This window comes from Chiloscyllium plagiosum, unplaced genomic scaffold (genome assembly GCF_037043375.1).
Source record: "Chiloscyllium plagiosum isolate Xiang-an unplaced genomic scaffold, Cpla_swu_hap1 HiC_scaffold_24, whole genome shotgun sequence".
Lineage (NCBI taxonomy): Eukaryota > Metazoa > Chordata > Chondrichthyes > Orectolobiformes > Hemiscylliidae > Chiloscyllium > Chiloscyllium plagiosum.
In genome coordinates this window covers 1,307,193-1,328,380 of record NW_028270162.1, presented here as the reverse complement: position 1 = coordinate 1,328,380, position 21,188 = coordinate 1,307,193, and the positions used below count along the sequence as shown (strand labels likewise).

Genomic DNA, 21,188 nt, shown 5'->3' with positions numbered 1-21,188 from the left:
TTGAAATGTCCATCAGCCATGATTGAATGGACTTGATGGGCCGAATGGCCTTACTTCCGCTCCTATGTCTTATGGTCTTATGGGTGATGAGGAGATAGGGGAAATTCTACTTTCTGTAGTTTAAAAAATAAATAACCTAGATTAAGTGTTTTGTCAATCTTATTTTTATAGCCATTTGTTACAGCAAAGGTTTTAAAGCATTAAATTTTGCCATGTCATTTGGTCAGCTAGCAACTAGAAGTTTGGATCTTTTTGTAAAAGCTACTCATCTCTCTGGAGATTTTAACTCTGAAAATTGAAAGAAATGAGGGGGAATTAAAACAGTGCTGTTTGAGTGACATTGCTGTACTATTACCTTGTTTCCCTGAAGTTAGCAAGAGTTTGGTGACTAGTACTTGTACAACTTTCATGTTGAATGTACATATTTGTAGAAAGAGCATAACAAGAATGATAAATGTTCTAACCTACTAATGTGTCCTTTAACAATTGTTCCAGAGACTGGACTACCTGAAGATTTAGGAGAAGATATTAAGCAAAATCTTGTGCAGACGGTAGGTACCAACATTGCTGTTTTGGTTGACAATATAATTTAACATTGGAAGCTTTGCCACTGCAATCTGGATTGAAGCCATTAGCAAAAAGTGATGGGTTTTTTAAAACCCTCTTTAGCATTCAAGACAAAATGTTCACATTTTGTGACTTTGTCTTTATCTACTGAAAAAGTAAATTAGAACAACTCAACATAAAATAAATTTATTCATGGGGTCCCCTTGAAGTCTGCTCATTAATTTTTGAAAGCTACTTACTCTCACTAATTCCTTTATTAGGTAATGAAGTCACATAGTAACACTACCTTCTCGAATATTTGGACTCACACAAAAGTTAAATTAGAAAAAGTCATAAATACCCTGAATATTATCAAACTCATGAAACTTAAAACCACAACGTGCAGTGAAAGCTTTAATGCCCTCAATATCACAGTGATTTAATTGTCACAAGACAACAGGCATCAGCTAGCAAAATAAAAACAAAGATGTTGAAGATCTGAATTAAAAGCAGAAAGTTTCTAGAAAAATTCAAGTCTGATAGCATCTGTGGAGTGATATACAGAGTTAGTGGTTTGAGTCTTCTTTGGAACTCAAATGCTCAAAAGTATTTTTCTCCATGAAAAACGCAATTAACTTAAATAAACATTTCACAGATTGGAGAGCTCACAGTTGATGTGTTCCTATTGGATAATCAGAAAACTGAAACTTTTTTTTATAGATATTTTTATTAGAAATTTAACATTTTTACAAGTTTACAAAGATAAACAAAACTCTCAAATATAAACATTGATATACAATTAAATCAAATATACAATAGCCAAAATTTAACAAAAGAAAAAAAAAATACCGAAAAAGAAAAAAAACTCAACTATCTACTAATCTAACCTACAACTAACCAGAGTGTATATTTAAGTCTCTTACATGCTCGGAATGTGTTAACATCAGATGTAATAAAACCCGTATTCGTGCGGGATTCCTCTCCTAAGGGGCCCCGGACCAGCCAGGTTTGTAATCTCAATTAAATAAAAGCCCTTGTTAGGATAGCCGAAATATCTGTATTTATGTAATTCAAGAAGGGCTGCCATATTTTATAAAATAATTCGGTCTTTCGGTGCACCATATTTGTAAGGCAGTCAAGGGGAATACATTCCATAATTAATCTGTGCCAATTTGAAAGTCCAGGGGGGCCCTCAGCCACCCAGTTCACCAAAATATTTTTCCTTGCACAGAAAGAAAGAATAGAAAATAGTCTCTTCCCGTACATGTCCAGGGAGGGAAAGTTCGAAAAGCCCAAAAGGAGAGATACAGGGTCCACTTTAATTTCCGTTCCTAAAGTTTCTGTCAGGGTACTTGCTACTTTAGTCCAATATCTACGGATCTTATGACAGGTCCATAGGCAATGTACAAGAGTGCCCACCTCTATTTTGCATTTGGGACATATTCAAGATGCTCCTGCCTTAAATTTTGCCAGTCGAACCGGTGCTATAAGTATCTTCAGCTGGATAGCCTGGGTTCTATTACAGATAGTAATTCTTCTAGCATTTTCCCAAATATCATTCCACGGTTCTATAGAGATTTCTAGTCCCAAATCCTGATCCCATGTTTTAAGCAGATTATCCATATCTCCCGATACTTCATCATATAGTAAATGATAAATAGTACTGACGGAAGATACCCCCACTGGTCGTAGGACACTACATTCTCTATCTGATTTATAAAGACTATCTAATAACGTAGTCTTCTTCTGTATATAATCTCAAATTTGGAAGTATCGAAAGAGGTCTCCATTTGGTAATCCGAATTTCTGACGCAGCTGTTCAAAAGACATCAGGACCCCTTCTTTAAATAGGTCCCCTAGACATGAGATACCCCTGGATCTCCAGAGTTTAAAAGTGGCATCTATAAACCCTGGTTGGAATCCCCATGCTCCCACTATCAGTGCATAGGGGGATGTTTTATGTGAATTGCCCTCATTTTGCCGCATTATATTCCAAGCCTTAATTGTGTTTAGTATTATAGGGTTTTTACAGTGATCCATAATGATTTTCCTCTTGTCTGAAAATAAAAGGTTAATAAGTGGGTATTTTACTTGAGAGGCCTCGATGTCCAACCAGATTGATTGTGGATCAAACAAGACCCAATCAGCTATGTAACTTAATAGGGAACTTAACTGATATTTCCTAAAGTCTGGGAAGTCCAATCCTCCCCTTGTCTGTGGAAGCTGTAGCTTCTTCAGCTTAATGAGGGGCTGTCTATGATTCCAGATAAAGGAACATAGCCAGCCATATAATTTACGTAGAGCCGTCCTCGGCAGCATCACCAGAAGCATTCTCATAGGATATAGGAGATGGGGCAGGACATTCATTTTGATTAGTGTTATTCTACCCAACCAGGAAATTGGAAGGTCTCCCCATCGCTGGAGGTCCTGCCTTACCCTTTCCAGTAAATGCACAAAATTAGCCTTATACAACTGACCAAATACTGGAGTAATAAAAATGCCTAAATATAAGAAGCCCTCCAGGGACCAACGAAAGGGAAAAAGGGATCCGTCCACTAAGTGGGGCGTCATAGCAAGGCCACCCATTGGCATAGCCTCTGATTTTGAAAAATTAATTTTATAGCCTGAGAATGTGCTAAATGTATTAATAACTTGGATTAGGCGAGTTACGGACATCAGAGGATTACTGAGGAATAGAAGAACATCATCTGCATAAAGGGTAATTTTATGTTTACCTGTACCAATCCTCGGGGCCATTATATTAGGATCAGCTCGTATAGCTTCTGCTAGTGGTTCAATTATTATCGTAAATAACAGTGGCGAGAGGGGACATCCCTGACGGCAGCCCCTAGCCACACTGAAGCTATCCGAACCTAATCCATTGGTAACCACAACTGCTTTGGGATCACTATACAATGTTGAGACCCATTTGGTAAACACCTGTCCAACGCCAAACCTTTCCAATGTGTAAAACAAATATGACCATTCAACCCTATCAAATGCCTTTTCCGCGTCTAATGAAACTACTACTCCTGGTATCTTTCCCTGATGGCAAGCTTGAATCATATTCAAAACCCTTCTAATATTATTGGATGATCTACGGCCCTTAATAAACCCCGTCTGATCCTCCTTTATGATATGTGGCAGTACACTTTCTAGTCTCAGTGCTAACGTTTCAGAAAGGATTTTAAAATCTACATTTAGCAAGGATATTGGTCTATATGATGTACAATCTTCTGGATCCTTTCCTTTTTTAAGAATAAGAGAGATATTTGCCTCTTTCAGCGAAGGCAGGAGACAGCCCTGACTATATGTATAGTTATACATGTCCATAAGTGGACCAGCCAATATTTCTGTAAATTCTTTATAGAATTTAGCTTGAAAACCATCTGGACCCGGTGTCTTACCATTCTGACGTTGCCTAATTGCATCAAGTATTTCTTGGACTGTCAGAGGAGCATTTAGGACCGATACTTGTTCCGGAGTTAGGCCTGGAAAGGTCAAATTTTTAAAAAATGACTGCATCCTCCTCGTCTTATCTTCACAATCCTGCGATTTATATAACTGAGAATAAAATTCTCTAAAGATCGCATTAATCTTTTTATGATCATGAGTCAGAATACCCGTACTTTCCTTGATAGACGTAATAGTCTGAGGGGCCTTTTTTTTCTTTGCAAGAAATGCTAAGTATCTACCTGGTTTGTCGCCATATTCATATAACCTTTGTTTGGCAAATAATATTTCCCTCTTAGCCGTTTGAGTAAGCGTAGTGTTTAGAGCTGTCCTAAGAGCTCTAATCCTTTGCAATTTAATAATAGAAGGTCCATCAGCGTATGCTGTTTCAGCTGCTTTTAAGCGAGCTTCAAGCAGACGCTGTTGTTCTTCCTTCAATTTCTTCTGGGTCGCTGAGTAGGAGATGATCAAGCCTCGCGTGTAAGTTTTGATGGTCTCCCACATCATTGATGGGTTGCTAACTGTACCTGAGTTAATTTCTAAAAAAGTTTTAAGTTCTTGAAAGAAGTACTTTACAAATTTACTATCTTTCATTAGGCAGGGGTCCATATGCCAATGCGGAGGGGATGTCCCATTGTTCCTCGCCTTAGTTTCCATATATACAGCAGCGTGGTCGGAAATTGCTATACTATCTATTTTACAGGATGATATAGAATTTAAAACAATCGGGGGGCAAAAAACATATCAATTCTAGTATGACATTTATGTGGATTGCAGTAGAAAGAAAAATCTCTGCCCTGTGGATGAAGACATCTCCATACATCTACTAATCCTAATTCTTTGTTCAGATCTATCAATTGTCTAGATCTGAGAGATACTCCTGCAGTACTCTTGGGAATCCTATCTATTTCCGGATCCATAATACAATTAAAGTCTCCCCCTATAATTGTATGACGGTTACCAAAAGCCATCAATTTTGAAAAGGCTTCCATTATAAATTTAAAGGGGTGTGCCGGGGAGTGGTACAAATTTAAAATCCCATATTCCTCTCCATTTATGAGGGCTTTAATCAAAATATATCGTCCAGATTCGTCTTTTATCTGCTTTAGGATTTTGAAAGGAAAATTCTTCGGAACAAGAATAACAACTCCCCTGCTTTTTGAGCTAAAAGAAGAAAAAAAAAGGCCTGATCAAATCCACCCTGTCGTAATTTCAAGTGTTCTTTATCCTACAGGTGTGTCTCCTGTAGGAGAGCTATATCAACTCTTTCCTTCTTAAGATTTGATAATATTTTCTTCCTTTTGACTGGCGAATTACTTGCCTTGACATTCCAGGTGCACCACTTAACCGACTGATCAACCATAATCATCTGGGCAAATTCGAGACCGCTCGGGAGGGGAAACCCTATCCAGAACATCCCGAGCATAGAGCATATAAAATTTACAAAAATAAAGACTCTCTAATACACTCACACCAATACAATAAAAAACTATTTCTAAATAAAAAAACTATAAAACGTATCTAAGTGGAGATTTTCCCCCTTGTTCCCAGGGGGTGTCACTTCCTCTCCAAAAGTCCATCATATCCTCTCCCAACCAATGCCCCACCTTGACCCAGGCACTCCTCAATAAAATGAGGAGAATTCAGATATAATACAAAGCTAGAGTTAACAGTGAGGACCCTACCCCCACCCATACCAACACCTGGATATATTTGGTAATGTTAATACCATATATAAACATTTAACTATAAAATTACAACCTCAACAAATAATAATTAAATATACTAATATAAAATAACAAGGGAGAAACAACCCCGCTCCTAAAGACAGAGATAAAATTGAATAAGGTAACCACCTCCCCCCACCAACATTAACCAAAGCCCCCAGCTTATTTATATATATATACATACATACATATATATATATACACACATACACATATACATACATCCCACATATATACATAAAATAATAAAAGAAAACAACCCCAAGGGGGGGAAGAAAATCAAATCCCTCTCCCCACCCCCCATGATAATATTAATCAGTAAAGTAAGAAAAAAAAAGAGGGGGATATAAACCAAAGCGGGGGGGAAAGACAAACCAACATCCATTATGTCTTACAGTTTATCTAAGAGAGTCCAAGAATTCCTTAGCCTTTTCTGGCGATCCGAAGTTACACACGGATCCTTCATGGTTAAAGCGTAGCGTCGCTGAGTAGCGTAAGGAGTACTGAATATTTAAGTCCCTTAAACGCTTCTTCGCCTCGTCGAATGCCTTCCTCTTTTGGACCAGAGCTGGGGAAAAGTCCTGGAATAACATGATCTTGGATCCTTTATAGATCATAGCTTGGGGGTCTTTTCCGAGATTTCTAGAGGCTTCTAGGAGTATCTGCCTCTCCCTATAGCTCTGCAGCCGGAACAGGACCGGGCGCGGGCGCTGGTTCGAGCCGAGTCCGCGTATTGCGACCCGGTAGGCCCATTCCACCCTTACCTGGCCTGATCCAGCTTCCAGATTTAAAAGCTGTGGCAGCCACTTCTCGAGGAATGCTGTAAGCTGGCCTTCCTCTTCCCGTTCGGGAAGGCCCAGCAAACAAATATTTTTTCGGCGACCTCGATTATCGAGGTCATCAATATGATTCTCTAAGGTCCGGTCTCGCTGTTCGAGAGTCCGGACCTGATCCACGGCCGATTGTGCTGTAGTTTCGGAGGTCGCGGCCTTTAACTCCGCCCCTCTGACTCGGCGCTCGATTTCCTGGATGTCTCGGTCGTGCTTTTGCAGTGCGGCCGAGAGTGAGTCCCATCGACTTTGGGATTCTTCGATGAAAGCGTCGATCTTTGCGTCCAGCTTGGAGATCATCTCCACAAGGCTTGTCACTGTAGGTAAGTCCCCCGGGGCGGCTGTGGACACCTCAGCTGCAGCTGGAGAGGGTGGGGGAGGGGTTCCTGCTTGCTGAGAGCTGCGGGCTCCCTTCCCTTTAGTCATTTTTACTAAAGATTAGATTGTTTAAATTTAATATTAAACAACTAATTAAATTAAACAGCTATTATAAATGATTTGGTGAGTGTGGTGGGGGTGGGTGACCCACTTTACCCAAGTCTTGAGAGGAGCACTGTAGACTCAGACTTGCTGGTTCGCCGCCATCTTGGAACCCCCAACTGAAACATTTTAACCTGGCTTATTACCCTCTGCATCCTAGATCTCAATTTCGCATTGAAATTTAAAACTTGAAACAATGTTCATCATAATAGCATCCACTCTCTTCCCCATAGCTCCTGAACATGTGCTGCTTTAAGCAAGAGATATCATATTCATTTGCAAACAATTCATTCCACTAATGATTTCAAGTTTTCCTAACCCCCAATTAGCTGAGTATTCCTTTGTTAACAGGTTTAAAACTGTTCTTTATTTTTTTTTGCAGGTTCTTTCTTTTTTCTCTCTCTTGCAGTGTGCTGCTATTTCCCAGCTCACTCCCTTTACATCCTCTCACCTCTCTCCAGCCATCTCATTCCCTCTTGTAGCTCCCCTGTCTCCCCTCACACAGTTCCCTTGCAGTCTCCCTCTATCTTCCCAAGCAGATCTCCACTCTCCCTCCTGGACCTTGGCCTCCTGCTGCCACATTTTAGTCTTCAGTTCACCCATTCCTGGTCCTCAATACTGGTACATTACATTAAATTATACTCCTCCAGTCACAGTATTTTTTTTTCTCTCTCCCATTTTTGTTGCTGATAGTTTTACTAGAGAACCTATCAACAGAAGGTATGGGAGATCCACTCACTTTATGGGGACAACTTTTCTCTGATTGGTTGACCTTGTGAGTTGATTTTCCACAGTGATTTGGGGATGTTTTGGGATGGATTGACCTGCTATCTCTGCATATTTCGAATATTGTACTAGACTGTTGAATACTTGCAGTGTTATTACATTCACTCAAAATATTGATTATGAATTTAAACTGTGATCTCTGCCTGTTGCCACAGGAATATTGTGCACCTCCAACTATTTGGAAAAGTGTAATAGAATATTATTTCTTTATTATGGTAATTTTATTTTCAACTAACCAGAGGATAAATGTCCAGGGGTATGAATATTCTGTACCGTCACCAGCTCTTTGAGATATTAAGGACTGCAGATGCTGGAAATCAGAGTTGATAAAAATGTGTAGCTTGAAAATCACAGCAGGTCAGACAGCATCAGAGAAGCAGGAAGTCAAAGTCTCAGGTCGGGATGAAGGGTCTTGACCTGAAACGTTGACTTTCCTGCTCTTCCGATGCTGTCTGACCTGCTGTGTTTTTCCAGCTACATATTTTATTGACCCCATCACCAGCTTTGTTACCTTTGACTTTGCTGGGCTGCTTAGCCATTTCCCCGTTAGCTTATTGGTGGTGTCTCTGGTGTAGTACAGTTCACATTGATGGATGACTATACTGTACTCAGGTTCGAACTCAGATGGAAGATGCAAGTTTGATTTCCAGCCCGCACCTGCTTCAACCAGATTCTAAGATAATAAAGGGGGCATCAAGGCAGGGTTTGAGTTTTTTGCCAGTCAGTCATGCAGATACTGAAATCTCTAACCCATATCTGTGGTGCAGCTCAGACTGCAATTGAACAGAGTAAGCAACAGAAGTTTTCTTTCCCAATACTAGTGATCTCCCACTTTCCTGGGCTAGGAACACTGTGGCCAAATGTTGCACTTCCCCTGTGCTGACTGAAGTTAGCATCATGGCTATTCCTGATCAGTGTCGAGAGTGTGGTGCTGGAAAAGGTTAGGCAGCATCCAAGGAACAGGAGAATCAACGTTTTGGGCATAAGCCCTTTATCAGGAATGAGGCTAGTGGAATAGGAGGGGGTGTGGCTGGACTTGGACTACACTTCCTCCCACCCTGTCTTCTGCAAAAACGCCATCTCTTATTCCTAATTCCTCGACCTCTGCTGTATCTGTTCCCAGGATGACCAATTCCACCGTAGAAAATCCCAGATGACCTCCTTCTTCAAAGACCGAAATTTCCTCTCCCACGTGGTCGATGATCCACTCCAGTGCATCTCCTCCACTTCCCATGCCTCTGCCCTTGAACCCCACCCCTCCCAATACAACAAGGACAGAACCCCTCTGGTCCTCACCTTCCACCCCACCAATCTCCATATACGTCGCATCACCCTCCGCCATTTCTGCCACCTACAAACAGACCCCACCATTAGGGATATATTTCCATCCCCACTTCTACCAGTGTTCCAGAGAGACCATTCCTTCTTTGAATCCATTGTCAAATCCACAACCCCCTCCAGCCCTCACCCCACTCCCGGCACCTTCCCCTGCCACCGCAGGAAGTGCAAAAACTGTGCTCACACCTTCCCCCTCATCCCCGTCCAAGGCCCCAAAGGATTCTTTCACATCTGACAGAAGTTTACCTGTACCTCCACAAAGGTCATCCACTGTATCTTTTGCACCTGATTTGCCTCCTCTACAATAGGGGACAGGACGCCAACTTGCAGATCGTTTCAGAGAACATCTCTGGGACACCCGCACCAACAAACCCCATCGCCCCATGGCTGAACACTTCAACTCCCCCACCCACTCCACCAAGGACATGCAGGTCCTGGGCCTCCTCTATTGCCAAACCCTAACCACCCGATGCCTGGAGAAAGAATGCCTCATATTCCACCTTGGGACTCTGCACCCACACGGGATTAATGTGGATTTCACCAGTTTCCTCTTGTCCCCTCCCCCCACCTAATCACAGTCCCAAGCCTCCAACTCGGCACCATCCTCTTGACCTTTCCATTGTCTTTCCCGTCTATCTGCCCCACCCTCCTCCGACATATCACCTTCTCCCCCACCTTCATCTACCTATTGCATTCTCAGCTACCTTCCTGCCCAGCCACATCCCCTCCCATTTATCTCTCAGCCCCTGGCCCACAAGCCTCATTCCTAATGAAGGGTTTATGCGTGAAAAATGAATCTCCTGCTCCTTGGATGCTGCCTGACCTGCTATGCTTTTCCAGCACCACACTCCTGACTCTGATCTTCAGCATCTGCAGTCCTCACTTTCTCCTATTCCTGATCAGTGTGGGTCAGGACCACATCTAGCCATATATTAATCCAAAATCAAATGCTTCATTATCAATGTGAATTCCTGCTACAATTGTAAGAAACATATCTAAGAGTGTGTTTAATGACTGACGCTCACTGACAAGCACGTTTTATTAAAATATATAGAACTGTGTCCTTTAATGTGTAGTTAATGTACAAACCCATGCTTTTCCTTCATTTCAGAAAATTGTAACCCGGTTAATAGAACGCACGATGCTGCATGTTTCTCTTGAGAAAGTTCCACCTGAGTTTATGAATTACGATGCTTTTTATTTTCTGAGGAATAGAAGAGGTAGGTATTCTTATAAAGTTGTTGCTTTGGCTTATGAGCACTAATACTGGTCTAAAGCAGAAGCATGGATATATTATCACAGAACTATTGCTGAAATTTTATTAACAAAAACAAAGCAAATTAATGCAGATGCTCAAAATCTGAATTAGAAGCAGTAAATTCTGGAAATACACTGCAGGACAGGCAAGATCTGTGGAGAGAACCAGTGTTAGCATTTCTTTCTTATCTTAAATGATTCTTTATTTTTATTATTAAGTTTGGCAAATTAACAAGTGGAGTGCAACAGAGATCAGTTATGACGACTCAACTATTTGCAAACTATGTCAATGACTCGAATGATACTAGCTTAATTAATTATTTTAAGTCAATAGATTTTTGCTGGACCATGGTATAAAGGGGTTTAAGGCTACAACAAGTGGATGGAATTAAGATGCAGCTCAATCCTGAACTCACTGAGTGGTGGATTTGGGCTGAGGGGATGATTACCTCCTTATTTATCTCTACCCTCAGTCTACCATGGATTACAGGCATTTCAGCTGTGTGACTGTGTTAGCTGCATGTTAAATAGTTGCAATAACAAAGAACAGATTAGCATTACTATTCAGAATGTTCAATTATAGAAAGTAGTAATATCCCTCTCTCTTTTTAAACTTTTGATGTTCCTTTTCATGGCCTCCAAAGAATCGCCTCTGAGAGCTCGCATCGTTGTGTTTGTATCTCACACATTCCTTTGGAGCAAAGGAGAATAAGCTTTTGCTTTTACAGAATCAAGATGTGCTAAAGTGAAATTAACTACAGATGACATGAGATCATTTTTTAATGCAGGAAACTCAGTAGATAATTTCACACAGACAGCAATAAGATGATGACCAAATGATGTGTTTCAGTGGTGTAGGTTATGGCAAACTGTTGACCAGGATACGGGAGAACTTCCTTGTTCATTCTTAAAATAGTAACTTTGAATTGATTCGGAGATGCCGGTGTTGGACTGGGGTGTACAGTTAAAAATCACACAACACCAGGTTATAGTCCAACAGGTTTAATTGGAAACACACTAACTTTCGGAGCGACGCTCCTTCATCAGGTGATTGATGAAGGAGCGTCGCTCCGAAAGCTAGTGTGCTTCCAATTAAACCTGTTCGACTATAACCTGGTGTTGTGTAATTTTTAACTTTGAATTGTTTGCGTCTACTGAGAGGTGACAGAGCTCGGTCTAACATCTTATCTAAAGGATCACATTTTGACAGTGTAGCACCACCTCAGTATTGCAGCAAAATCTAAGTCTGGATTGTGTGTCCAAAATCACTGGAATGAGAGTCGAACCACAACCCAAAGGCAAATGTACTACTCACTGAATCGCGAGGGATGTTTATGAAAATATATAGCCCTCATAATTTAATCAAGCTGTCAAACATCACCAGAATTTCAAACACAAAGATTTGGCAAACATATTATCGTTATTTGAAATTCAGCCCTGGAATACAGTATGTAACTATTGGCTTCATAGCTGTAAAATCTCTCATTGCTCAGTGAACATTACTTAGAATAAAATAATTAAATGAAACGAGTTCCAAAAATATTGATTCTAACATCGTGCTGATTTATATACATTAGGTACTTAACCTTTGTTGATGCGTTATTATTCATCAACCAGTCTGGGATTTTTCTTTAAGTGAACCTTGTTTTAAATCTGAATTTGATTTGATTTGATTAATTTGCTTTGATTTGATTTGATTTATTGTCACGTGTACCTAAGTATGGTGAAAAGCTTTGTTTGCGAGCACCTGAGAGCAGACAGCGCTCGGTCTAACATCTTATCCAAAGGATCATGTTTTTGATGTAGTTCTTAACAAAAATTATAGATATTTTCTAATCAGCATGATTAGAGATCTACTGCGCACCTCTGATCAGGTGGGACGTGAACCCAGAGCTCATGGGTAGGGAAACTATTACTGCACCAGGAGCCATATAATAAGCATTATTTAATGAACAAAATATCACATTTTGAATGGATATGGTATTTAAATATTTTTGTAGAGACCATTACTGAGCCCAATGACATGAAGGAGACTAATATACTAATGCCCAATATGTTGGAGCATGGAATGCTGAATGGACATTCTCTGTTGATGTTACATCAAATACTAACTCAGGTAGGAAAATAAAATTCATGAATAAGACTTCATGTCATTAAGAAAATTCAATGACTTATATTTGTGTGCTTAAGTGTTATTTTCTGTAATGTCTTTTAATTCAATATTTACAATGTCAATAAATTGTTTCTGTAAACATTTATAATGGGAAAATTTAACCTGAGAATTAAATTGATTGTAAAACATTCAGCTACAGGGTTTGTTTCTTTACCAACTTAATCACTAAAAAATATTTTCAGGAAAGATAATTCTGTGTACCAATTCTTTCTCATGTTCAAATAAAGTTTTAATAATAAAAACAAAGGAACATATATTTCACAGAGCAGTTCATGGCTTATTTTTCATGTCTTTAAATACTACATTTACTCTCTTTAATTCATTTTCTCAACCTATCTCAAAAGTCTGGGCTTCTGCTGGAAATTTTTTTAAAAATCCCTCACCTGCATCTTTGCAATCTGAGCTATGCACTTAGGGTTAGGCAAAAGTTCAGATCTATTTAAATGTACTAGCAGTCTCTATGATAGTACACAAATAAATGAAAACAGTGATTGTTCTTGGCTCACGTTTTTGGAATATGTTACATCTTTCCAACCATAGCAACTGATAAAACACAATAGATTTGTAATAAGTGTCAACCCATTAATCAAGTAAAAATTTAATAAAATAAAAATACGCAAATGATGAAATGAAAACAGTGAATGTTACAAATACTCAGCAAGTCAGATAGCATCTATTGAGGAGAAGCACAACCTTGGGATTAGTGATTACATTATTTGACTAGGTATCTGGGTATTTGAGATAATTATCCAAAAAACTGTTCGTATTTACAGAAGATTAAGAACCCAAAGTTGCAGATTTAAAGTGATTGGCCAAAGAATTAAAGATCATCATTAAAAAGAACAATTCTGCTTATGACAGGTTGTAAGGCAAAAAATAAAATTGAGATTCAACAGGAATACCAATACCAAAGGAGATAACAATATGTCCCTCAGTGACAGCAAAACTAAAGAGCTCATCATCAACTTCAGGAAGCAAGAGAACACACCCATATCTACATCAACGGAGCTAAGGTGAAGATGGTTGAGAGCGTCAAGTTCCTAGGAGTGATGTTTACTAACAATCTGTCCTGGATCCTCCATGTTAATGCAATGGTCAAGAGGGGATAACAATATCTTTTCTTCCCCAGGAGGCTAAGGAATTTTGGCATGACCATAAAGACCCTCACCAATGTTTGCAGATGCACCATAGAAAACATTCTATCTGGATGCATCATGGCGTGCCCAGGATCATAGGAAACTACAGAAAGTTATGAACACAGCCCAGCCAGCAAGCCAAACTTCCATTCATTGACTCCATCTACACTTCTTGTTGCTGCAGAAAGGCAGCCAATGTCATCAAAGATCCCTTCCACCTGGGTTATAATCTCTTTCAACCTCTTCTGTCAGGCAGAAGATACAAAAGCTTAAACTTAAGTACTAACAGGTTCAAGAACAGCTTCTTCCTTGCTGTTATTAGACTTCTGAATGGACCTCTCTAATTTCAAATCTAATGTTGATCTTGCTTTTTGTGCAACTTCTTTACAGCTGTAACTTTGTATTTTTCGCTCTGTTCAATCACCCTATGATCTTTGTATGGTCTGATCAGCCTGTACTGTACAAAAAACAAAACCTTTCACTGTACTTAGGTAAATGTGACGACAATAAATCAACTAAAATCAAAAGGGATATGATAAAGCAGTTAAGAGAGGCAAAGTGGAACTATGAGAATAGACTAGCAGCTAACATAAAAGGAATTCTTAAAGTCTTCTGTAGCATATAAACAGTAAGAGATTGGTTAAAAGAGGTATAGGAATAATTAGAGACCATAATGATAATTCATAAGTGGAGGTGGGAGCATGGCTGAGGAACTAAATGAATACTTTGCACCTAACTTTGCAAAAGAGAAGGATGCTGCGCAGGTCATGGTGATAGAGGAGGAAACACTGTCTCTGGAGTTGTACAAAATTAATAAGGAAGAGGAATAGATTGTTGGCATATAAGGCTGACAAGGCAACAGTGCTAGTGAGATGCATCCAAGAATTTTTAAAGAAGTGAGGGTAGAAATTGCAGGAGCACAGGTAATAATGTTTCAGTCTTCCCTGGACTCAAGTGAGGTGCCAGCAGACTGAAAATTGCAAACATTATGGCACTGCCAAAGTTTCTTTAAATTTGCACTAGTCCCACTTTCCTGCACTTGGTCCACAGGCTTGAATGTTGTGACATTTCAGTTGGTCATCCGAGTGCTTTTCAAATGTTGTGAGGTTTTACTCCTCAACTACCCTCCTAGCCCGTGTACTCCAGATTCCCCTCACCCTCTGGGTGAAATTTTTTTTCTTCAAATCTAAACCATCTACCTTTCACCTTCCTTGTTAATTGGTCCATCAACTAAGAGAAAAGCTGCTTTCCATTTACCGTATCCATGCCCCTCATCATCTTATATACTTTTATCAGGTCCGTCCTCAACCCTCTCTCTTCAAAACAAAACATGATGCGGAGGTGCCCATTTTGGATGAGGTTCGACAAAGTAAGAAGTCACACAATACCAGGTTATAGTCCAACAGGTCTATTTGAAATCTCAAGCTTTTGGAGCACTGCTCCTTCATCAGGTGAAGTCTTCCCTGTATTTGTTTTAATGTGAGGAGTATGACAGTTGATGCAGATGAATTTAGAGCTTAGATTAATGAGTATAACTATGATATTCCAGCTATTACAAAGACTTGGTTGAGAGAGGGACAAGCCTGGAAGCTTAATGTTCTAGGATTTAGATGTTCAGCTGAGAAAGAGAGGGATGTGAAAAACACGGGAAGCTGCTGATAATTGAATTGAATTGAATTTATTGTCATGTGTACCGAGGCACAGTGAAAAGCTTTGTCTTACGGGCAATGCCAGGCAGAAAAGTAAATAAGCTGCAAATACAAAAACACAGATATAGGTGAGTGTTAAGAGTTTGTGAGTCCATTCAGTATTCTCACAACAGTAGGGTAGAAACTGTTTCGAAACCGGCTGGTGCGTGTGTTCAGGCTTCTGTACCTTCTCCACGATGGTAGAGGTTGTAGCAAAACATTGCCAGGGTGGGATGGATCTTTGTGAATGCTGGCAGTCTTTCCTTGACAGCGGGCCTGGTAGATGTATTATGTAGCTGGGAGGTTGGCCTTTGTGATTGTCTGGGCCAAGTTCACCATTCTCTGTAACTGTCTCCGATCTTGAATGACACAGTTCCCATACCAGGTAATGATACATCCAGACAGAATGCTCTCAATGGCACACCTATAAAAGTTGGCAAGGGTATTCGTCGTCATGCCAAATTTAGTCATTGGGCATTTGTAACCAGTATGTTCACATGAAGAGTCCAAGAAAGCTTGTTGTGGATGACCACTCCCAGGAGCTTTACACTCTCCACTCATTCCACCCCTGTGCTCTTAATGTGTAGAGGGACATGAGTAACATCCCGCCAAAAGTCAATAATGAGTTCCTTGGTTTTGCCAGCATTGAGAGCTAGGTTGTTCTCAGTGCAGTTCTCAGAGAACATCACAGCGATACTGAGGGAGGACAACTTTGGAAGGCTCATCCATTGAGACAATATAGGTAGATCTCAGGAATAGGAAGGGTGCAAACACTTTGATTGCACTATAGGTTACCAATAGTCAGTGGATGAGAGGAAGAGATATTTGGATAGATAATAGAAAATGCAAAAACATCAGAATTGTTGTGGGTGAAGGCATTTAGTATGCTTGCTTTTATTGGTCAGAGCATTGAGTACAGGGGTTGGGAAGTCATGTTGTGACTGTACAGGATATTGGTTAGGCCACTTTTGGAATACTGCATTCAATTCTGGTCTCCTTGCTATAGGAAGAGTGTTGTGAAACTTGAAAGGGTTCAGAAAAGATTTACAAGGATGCTGTCGGGGTGGATGGCTTGAGCTGTAGGGAGAGGATGGGGCTATTTTCCCTAGAGCATCAGAGGCTGAGGGGTGACCTTATAGAGGTTTATAAAATCGTGAAGGGCATGAATAGGATAAATAGACAAGGTCTTTTCCCTGGAGTGGGAGGAGTACAAAACTAGAAGGCATAGGTTTGATGTCAGAGGGGAAAGATTTAAAATGGACCTAAGGGGCAATATTTTCACTCAGATGATGGAATGAGCTGCCAGAGGTGGTGGTGGAGGGTTGTGCAATTGCAACATTTAAAAGGAATCTTGGTAGGTATATGAATAGGAAGGGTTTAGAGGGATATGAGCCAAATGCTGACAAATGAGACTAGATTAATTTAGGATATCTGGTCAGCATGGGTGAGTTGGACTGAAAGGTCAGTTTCCATGTTGCCATCACTATGACTATGACTCTGTGACTGGAACTCACTTAGCCCGGGGCTTGGATAGAGGGAATTTTTTTTTAAAGTGTGTCCAGGACATTTTTATTTTAAAAAAATTGTAAGTAGTCCAACGAGAGAATAGGCCATAATAGACCTAGTGTGGGGGAACCGCCTAGCCAGGTGTTCAAAATTTCAGTGGGGGAACATTTCGGGAACAGTGAGCGCAGTTTTGTAAGTTTTCAATTACTTATGGATAAGGACAACAGTAGTCCTCGGCTGAAAATATTACATTAGGGGAAAGTTAACTGCCAGAATATTAGGCAGAAATTGAGGAATGTAGATTGGGATTGGCACTTCAAGGGTAGATCCACATCTTGCATGAGGGAATCCTTTAATGGTCAGTTGATTAGAGTAAGTACTGAAATGGAAATGAAGGATAAGGATGACAAGATTTGGGAACTTTGGATGAGAAGAGAAATTGAGGACTAAGTCCAAAAGGAAAAGGAGTCATACATAAAGTTTCGGAAATTGATGGCGGACAGAGCCCTCAAAGAATAACAAGAAATATCTCAAACAAGGAGTTAGGAGGGTCTATAAGGAGTTGTGAAATGCCTCTGGAAACAGGATTAAGGAAATTCCCAAGGTGTTTTTTACATATATAAGGAGTAAAAAGGTAGCTAGGGAAAGAGTAGATACACTCAAGGACAAAGGAGGGAATTTATGCATGGAGCATTGAGGAAGTGGGTGAAGCCCTTAACAAATAAGAAGAGGGGCATGATGGATGTGAGTCTCAGGAAAGGTGTGTTGTTTTTCCAGGGCACGTCAAGATAAAAAAAGGAAGAGCATTAGAAAGCACTAAGGTAGACAAGACCCTAGGACCTGATGAGTCCTATCCCAGAAAACTGAGGGAGGAGGTGAAGAAATTGCTGGGGCCTGGTGTGTACTTATGGGTGTAAAGCAAAGAAAGATAATGCAGACCCCACTCTGGGACTAACCTATATACACCACAAGTAGTGGCTCTGTGTTGGCATTCAGCAATAAATGTTGCTTTCCAACAGGCTTTCTGAATTATGCCACCCTCCTAGTATTTTTATTTCAGCAAGTAGTTAGGGTACAGAATGCACTGCCTGTAATTAATTGAGGCAATCAATGATTATTTGGATAGAAATAGCCTGCAAGGATATGAAGAAAAGGCAGGAAATTGGCATGAGGGGATAGAAGCAGTCTGGGCAAGATAGACCGAACAGTCTCTTTCTGTAACAATTCTATGATTCTGTGATATGACGTGGATGACAGTAAAATGAAGGGTATTAGGTTAGTTTGATCTTAGAGTAGAATAAAAGGCCAGCACAGCATCAAGGGCTGAAGGGCCTGTACTGCGCTATACTATTCTGTGAGAAAATGAGGACCACAGCTGGTGAAGATCAGAGTTGAAGAGTGTGGTGCTGGAAAAGCACAGCCAGTCAAGCAGAATCCGAGGAGTAGGAGAGTCGACATTTTGAGCATAAGCTCTTCGTCAGGCCCTGATGAAGACCTTATGCTTGAAACATCGACTCTCCTGCTGCTCAGATGATACTTGTACTGTTCTATGTTCTAAGTGAAGTTTGGATAAAATGTTGGCATCAGTAATGGTAACCATGAAACTGCTAGATTGTTATAAAAAACCATCTGATTCACTGTTGCCTACAGGGAGGGAAATCGGCTGTCTCGCTGGTCTGGTCTATTTGTGACTTTTGGCTCACAGCAATGTTGATGATTCCCATAAGGTACTTGGAAGCCCAACAACACCTGAACAGCTTCCAGCCTCTGACTATTAAGAACATGTTCAAATTTGTCTTTCTACAATCCTATATGGCTGGCCTCACATTTCCCTACACTGAACTCTATTTGTCCTTATTCTACCTACTCACTTAGTCCGCCTTTGTCTCTGAGTAACTTTCTGCTCCCATTTACGCCACTTGCTGTTCTCTTAAATTAATGTCACCTGCAACCTTGAATATACAACTCTCTATTCCTTAATCCATATTCTGAGAAGCAGAAATTTAATAGGTTTGCATTTAGCCAATGAGATTTTTTTTAACCTGTGACTTTCATGCCCTTTATAAACGTAAACAACTTTTGAAACAAAAATCTTTTGAGGTTTAATGCTACAGATGCTGCTGGATCTAAGTTTTAAAATTATACAAGTTTCATTTAATGTTTCTAGGTCTTCATACCACTTTTGACATATCACCATAAAAGTATTGATTTGAAACAAGGTTCATCCCGCTTTTTGAGTGCAATGGCATATCAACATGAGAAAGGCAGTCTACCGGAGTCAAGAGCAGGAGTGGATTCACGAAATATTCAGTTCGTCAGAGATGAGTTCTTAATAACCATACAGAAGTTCTCAAATCAGGTTCAGAGAACTATTCAACAGGTTGAGGGTCAGTATTTATTGTTAAATGCTACTCCAGATGTATATTCATATTCAGGATGTATGACATTAAGTCTGATGTTATATTTTTGAAATTCAACAGATTGCTGTTGTTAAAGTGAAATGAAAGTGTCACGTTAGACCTGTAAGACATGGTGTGAGTGGAAAGGAAAGAATGCTGTGAGAGAGGGTTTTGGAATATAATTTGGACTGAGTCGGATATTTCCTTTGGTTCAGTGATGAGATCAATCCCATAAGTGAGCTGTTGCTTCCTGTGAACTGGAATGTGACCTTGTCCTGCTATTCTGCCCAAAACTGGGGGATGGGGTGGGCTTAACTATGAGCAAATTGAGTGATAAAATTTCTTCCCTGCACATTGTTCCATTGTCATACATGTTCAATTGTAAACTTTCGTTGAGACCTCAGTGAATGATGTCCTGGGGTCTCCCTGTGATCTCAGAAGTTTTCTTTGATAGTTCTATAATCATAGAATCCCTACAGTTTGGAAACAGGTTCTTTGCTCCAACAAGTCCATAACAACCCTCCGAAGAGTAACTGACCCAGACCCATTCCCCTATCCTATATTTACCCCTGACTAATGCATCTAGCCTACACAACCCTGAACACTATGGGCAATTTAGCATGGCCAATTCACCTAACCTGCACATCTTCTGGATAGTGGGAGGAAACCAAAGCAGACACGGGGAGAATGTGCAAATTCCACACAGACAGTCGCTCGAGGCTGGAATTGAACCCGGGCCCCTGGCATTGTGAGGCAGCAGTGCTAACCACTGACCCACCATGCCACCCTGTTTCTATAATAATGGTTCAGCTGCACCCATTGCTGCATTGGCTGTACGTTTTGTACAGGCTATTCTCACAGGATGCTAGCCGCAGAATTCCATTGCAATACAATCTGCAACCTCATGGCCTAGCATATAGCCCACCCCATTACCATCAACCTTGGGTCAATAAAGAGTCCAGGACCAGCACCAGGCTTACCTAAAAATAAGATGTCAACCGGGTGAGGGTTGAAAACAGGAATACTTGTTTGACTATCAGCATATGTGACAAGTGGAGCTAAGTGATCCCACAACCAATGGATCATGTCTAAGCTCTGCAATCTTGCCACATCAGGCATGAATTGTGATGGACAATTAACAACTCATTGGAGGTTGAGGCTCCACAAATATCTGCCTCCACAATGATGGGAAAACCCAGCACATCAGTAGAAAAGCAAGGTTAAAGCATTAATAGCAATCTTTAGCCAGAAGTGCTGGGTAGATGGTCTTGGCCTCCTCCAGTTGTACCCAGTATTACAGATGCCAATGTTCAGCCAGTTTGATTCACTCCATGTGATATGAAGTAACAGTTGAAGGCACTGGATACTGCAACGGTTATGGATCCTGACAATTCTGGCAATTGTGTACTGAAGTCTTGCATTCTTGAAGTTTCCGCATCCCTAAGCAAGGTGTTCCAGTAAAGCAGCAGTATTGGCATCTATCTTCCCTCCATAATAAGGTCAGAAGTGGGGATCTTTGCCAATTATCATACTATAATTAGCACTGTTTGTGGATCCTTGGGTACTGAAGCAGTCCATGTTCAAATACAATACGATCTGGACAATGTCCAGGTTTGGGCTGACAAGTGACAAGCAGCATTGGTGCCACACAACTGCCAGGCAATGACCATCTTAAATAAAACACAATGTAACCACTGCCCCATGACATTCAATGATGCTATCATCACTGAATCCCCCACTATCAATATCCTTGAGGTTTCCATTGATCAGAAGCTCAACTGGACTCATCACATACATGGTGGCCATAAGAGCAGGTCAAAGGCTAAGAATACTGCAGTGAATAACTCACATCCAGACTCCAAAAAGCCA

At 40.4% G+C, this 21,188-nt stretch overlaps 1 protein-coding gene across 2 annotated transcripts in view; it reads left to right on the top strand.

Moving 5' to 3' along the window:
- Window positions 1-21,188, top strand: part of dnah10 (dynein axonemal heavy chain 10) — a 380,504-nt gene that overhangs the window by 7,192 nt on the left and 352,124 nt on the right. For both annotated transcript variants that reach the window (XM_087999811.1, XM_087999812.1), the window contains exons 3-6: window positions 496-551; window positions 10,272-10,380; window positions 12,418-12,533; window positions 19,088-19,307. In XM_087999811.1, coding sequence (XP_087855937.1) covers window positions 496-551; window positions 10,272-10,380; window positions 12,418-12,533; window positions 19,088-19,307 — 501 coding nt within the window. The remainder of the gene's footprint in view (window positions 1-495; window positions 552-10,271; window positions 10,381-12,417; window positions 12,534-19,087; window positions 19,308-21,188) is intronic.